Here is a 2,334-nt window from a genome sequence, read left to right as displayed (position 1 = left end):
TCAACCTCAGCGTTATTTCTATTAATCACCCTTATTATCCCACAAGAAATAAGGGATCGTACGATTCGTGGCGTCGATTAGTCTATCGTAACGGGAATTTACGACTCCCGTTGGCGCGCTTCTCCCTGATCGCGTCTCCCCGCGAACGTGCGAAAATACATGGTCCTTCGAGCCGGATAACGTGCCAGTGAAAGGTGAACTCACTAGTGACCACCCAGTGCCACGTGTCCATTCACATCCAGCAGCGGAAGTGTATCCCTACGTTGACGTCAGGAGTGTCATCGTCGAAGAGGTAATCTCGTTAAGTGTGTCATCAAGTTCGATTCCAGCAATCCACGGCAACAATGTCGAACGACGAAAAGCTCGTCGGCATGCGTCGCACCCGAGGATATTGGCTCGGTCGACTCACACGTTTGACAAAACGTGTGACGGATGGTGAAGCATCCGGTAACTATGAAGAGAGCAAATTAATACTCATGCAAGAACAACTGAAGGAGATTCGATTAGGATACGAAGCTATCCAAGCCAAAATGGCATCTCTCGACAACGAAGACCCAACACGCAGTCTCGATGTATCCGACCAATTCGACGAATTATCATACCGGATAGGCAAGCTTCTAGTGAACGTCCGACAACCCTCGACTCCAACTCCGGAAACACGCGACTCTAGCACTGATTCCGGACCAATATCAGTAAGATTACCGGAGATGCACTTGCCTAAATTCGACGGTACCGCGGATGATTGGGAATCCTTTCACGACACCTTCATGTCTGCAATCGACCGCAACGAGAAACTAACACCCGTCCAGAAACTGCATTATCTTCGCACCTCCTTAACCGGGAGAGCAGCGCAGCACATACAATCGTTGGGCACGACAGACGCAAACTACGCGAATGCACTCGCTTCGTTAAAAGAAAAATTTGACAATCCGCGACAACTCTGCATGAACCATTGGCATGCAATAGCAAATTTTCCCAAAATGAAGGACAGTACACCCGAAGCCGTAGAAGAACTTGTTGTAAACTTCAAGCAACACCTACGTGCGTTAAAACTCACCGGCGAATCCCTGACAGACATCGTTCTTAATGGGATGTTAATTTCCCAACTTAATGGAGATATCGTCAACAGCTGGGAACTCACCCTAACCGATAAGAAAATGCCACCAGTCGAAAATTTGCTAACCTTTTTAGAAAAACGAGCTAGTTGTGGCAAGTTGAGCCGCACCGTGGCTCCGTCAACTAAAGAGACGACCACGCGCACTCGCCCCCGACAAACCGCTTCCCGGAGCAACGTTTTCATAACATCAGAGACTAGGTCGACATGTCACACCTGCAAAGGGCAACACCCCATCTGGAAGTGTACCACCTTCAAGGCCAAATCCGTGAGTAGTCGCCGTACGGAAGTGAAGGAAGCATCGCTGTGCGTGAATTGCCTGAGGAAAGGGCACTCAGTGCGAGAGTGCAAGGCCAGATCCTGTTGCGTGTGCGGACGACGGCATCACACGATGCTGCATCGGGATAAGCAAGATAGAAGACCGGGCTCCTCAGCATCAAGTCGAAGCTCCTCCTCCTCCAGCAGACGATCGGACCCATCATCGTCACCAAGAAGTACTCGTAGCTCATCTAGAGCACCCGGTACGGGGAAAACACGAACGAGCTCACCTACAAGTCAGCCCCCCAGCCCGAAACGAACGCAGAAGAAGTGACAACGACAGTCGAAGGCTGCATTAACGACCGAACGCATACGACCACAGGCAGCCGACTCATTGTCCAACGATCTAGTAACGACAGCCCAAATCCGCATTATTAACAACCAGCAACAACCAATCCGTTGTCGAGCATTGCTCGACACCGGATCCAGTATGAATCTTATTACAGAAGAACTAGCTCAAACGCTCCAAATAAAGCAGCATCGATGTTCGGTCCCGATTGGAGCACTAAACACCTTGACTACTACGTCCAGACGACGCCTCACGGCTACGATAACGTCTACGGACGGCTCATATAAACAAACGTTAAGGTTCCTCGTCATTCCGGCGATATCAGATTCAGTCCCAAGCGAAACCATCGATCGCGCGAGTTTAGGCGTACCTAAAAACATCAAATTAGCCGATCCACGGTTCCATTTACCAGCTCCGATCGATGTCTTACTTAGCTCGGGATCAACACTTGCGGCGATGTGTGTCGGCCAGATTAATTTATCACAGCCGGACGAACCTGAGCTGCGTTTGCAAAAAACGCGATTCGGCTGGGTAATCGGGGGGAGTCCAACTTCCCAAATCGCGACAACCACGTTCCACGCATCCACCACGGCTCTTCAGGCCGATCTCTCGC

General features: G+C 50.4%; 1 protein-coding gene across 1 annotated transcript; it reads left to right on the top strand.

Annotated features, from left to right (window-relative positions):
• The first annotated feature begins 344 nt into the window (after positions 1 to 344).
• On the top strand, positions 345 to 1,706 carry LOC122577498. The gene has a single exon (XM_043748832.1). The coding sequence runs from the start codon at positions 345 to 347 to the stop codon at positions 1,704 to 1,706; it is 1,362 nt and encodes a 453-aa protein (XP_043604767.1).
• Positions 1,707 to 2,334: the final 628 nt, after the last annotated feature.

This window comes from Bombus pyrosoma, unplaced genomic scaffold, assembly GCF_014825855.1.
Source record: "Bombus pyrosoma isolate SC7728 unplaced genomic scaffold, ASM1482585v1 HiC_scaffold_4725, whole genome shotgun sequence".
Lineage (NCBI taxonomy): Eukaryota > Metazoa > Arthropoda > Insecta > Hymenoptera > Apidae > Bombus > Bombus pyrosoma.
Note: the sequence above shows the minus strand (reverse complement) of the source record. Positions and strands in the feature narration are given on the sequence as shown.

What these genes read in the sequence shown, in the direction of transcription:
- LOC122577498 (XM_043748832.1), top strand. Translation starts at nt 345, where the DNA reads ATGTCGAACGACGAAAAGCTCGTCGGCATGCGTCGCACCCGAGGATAT.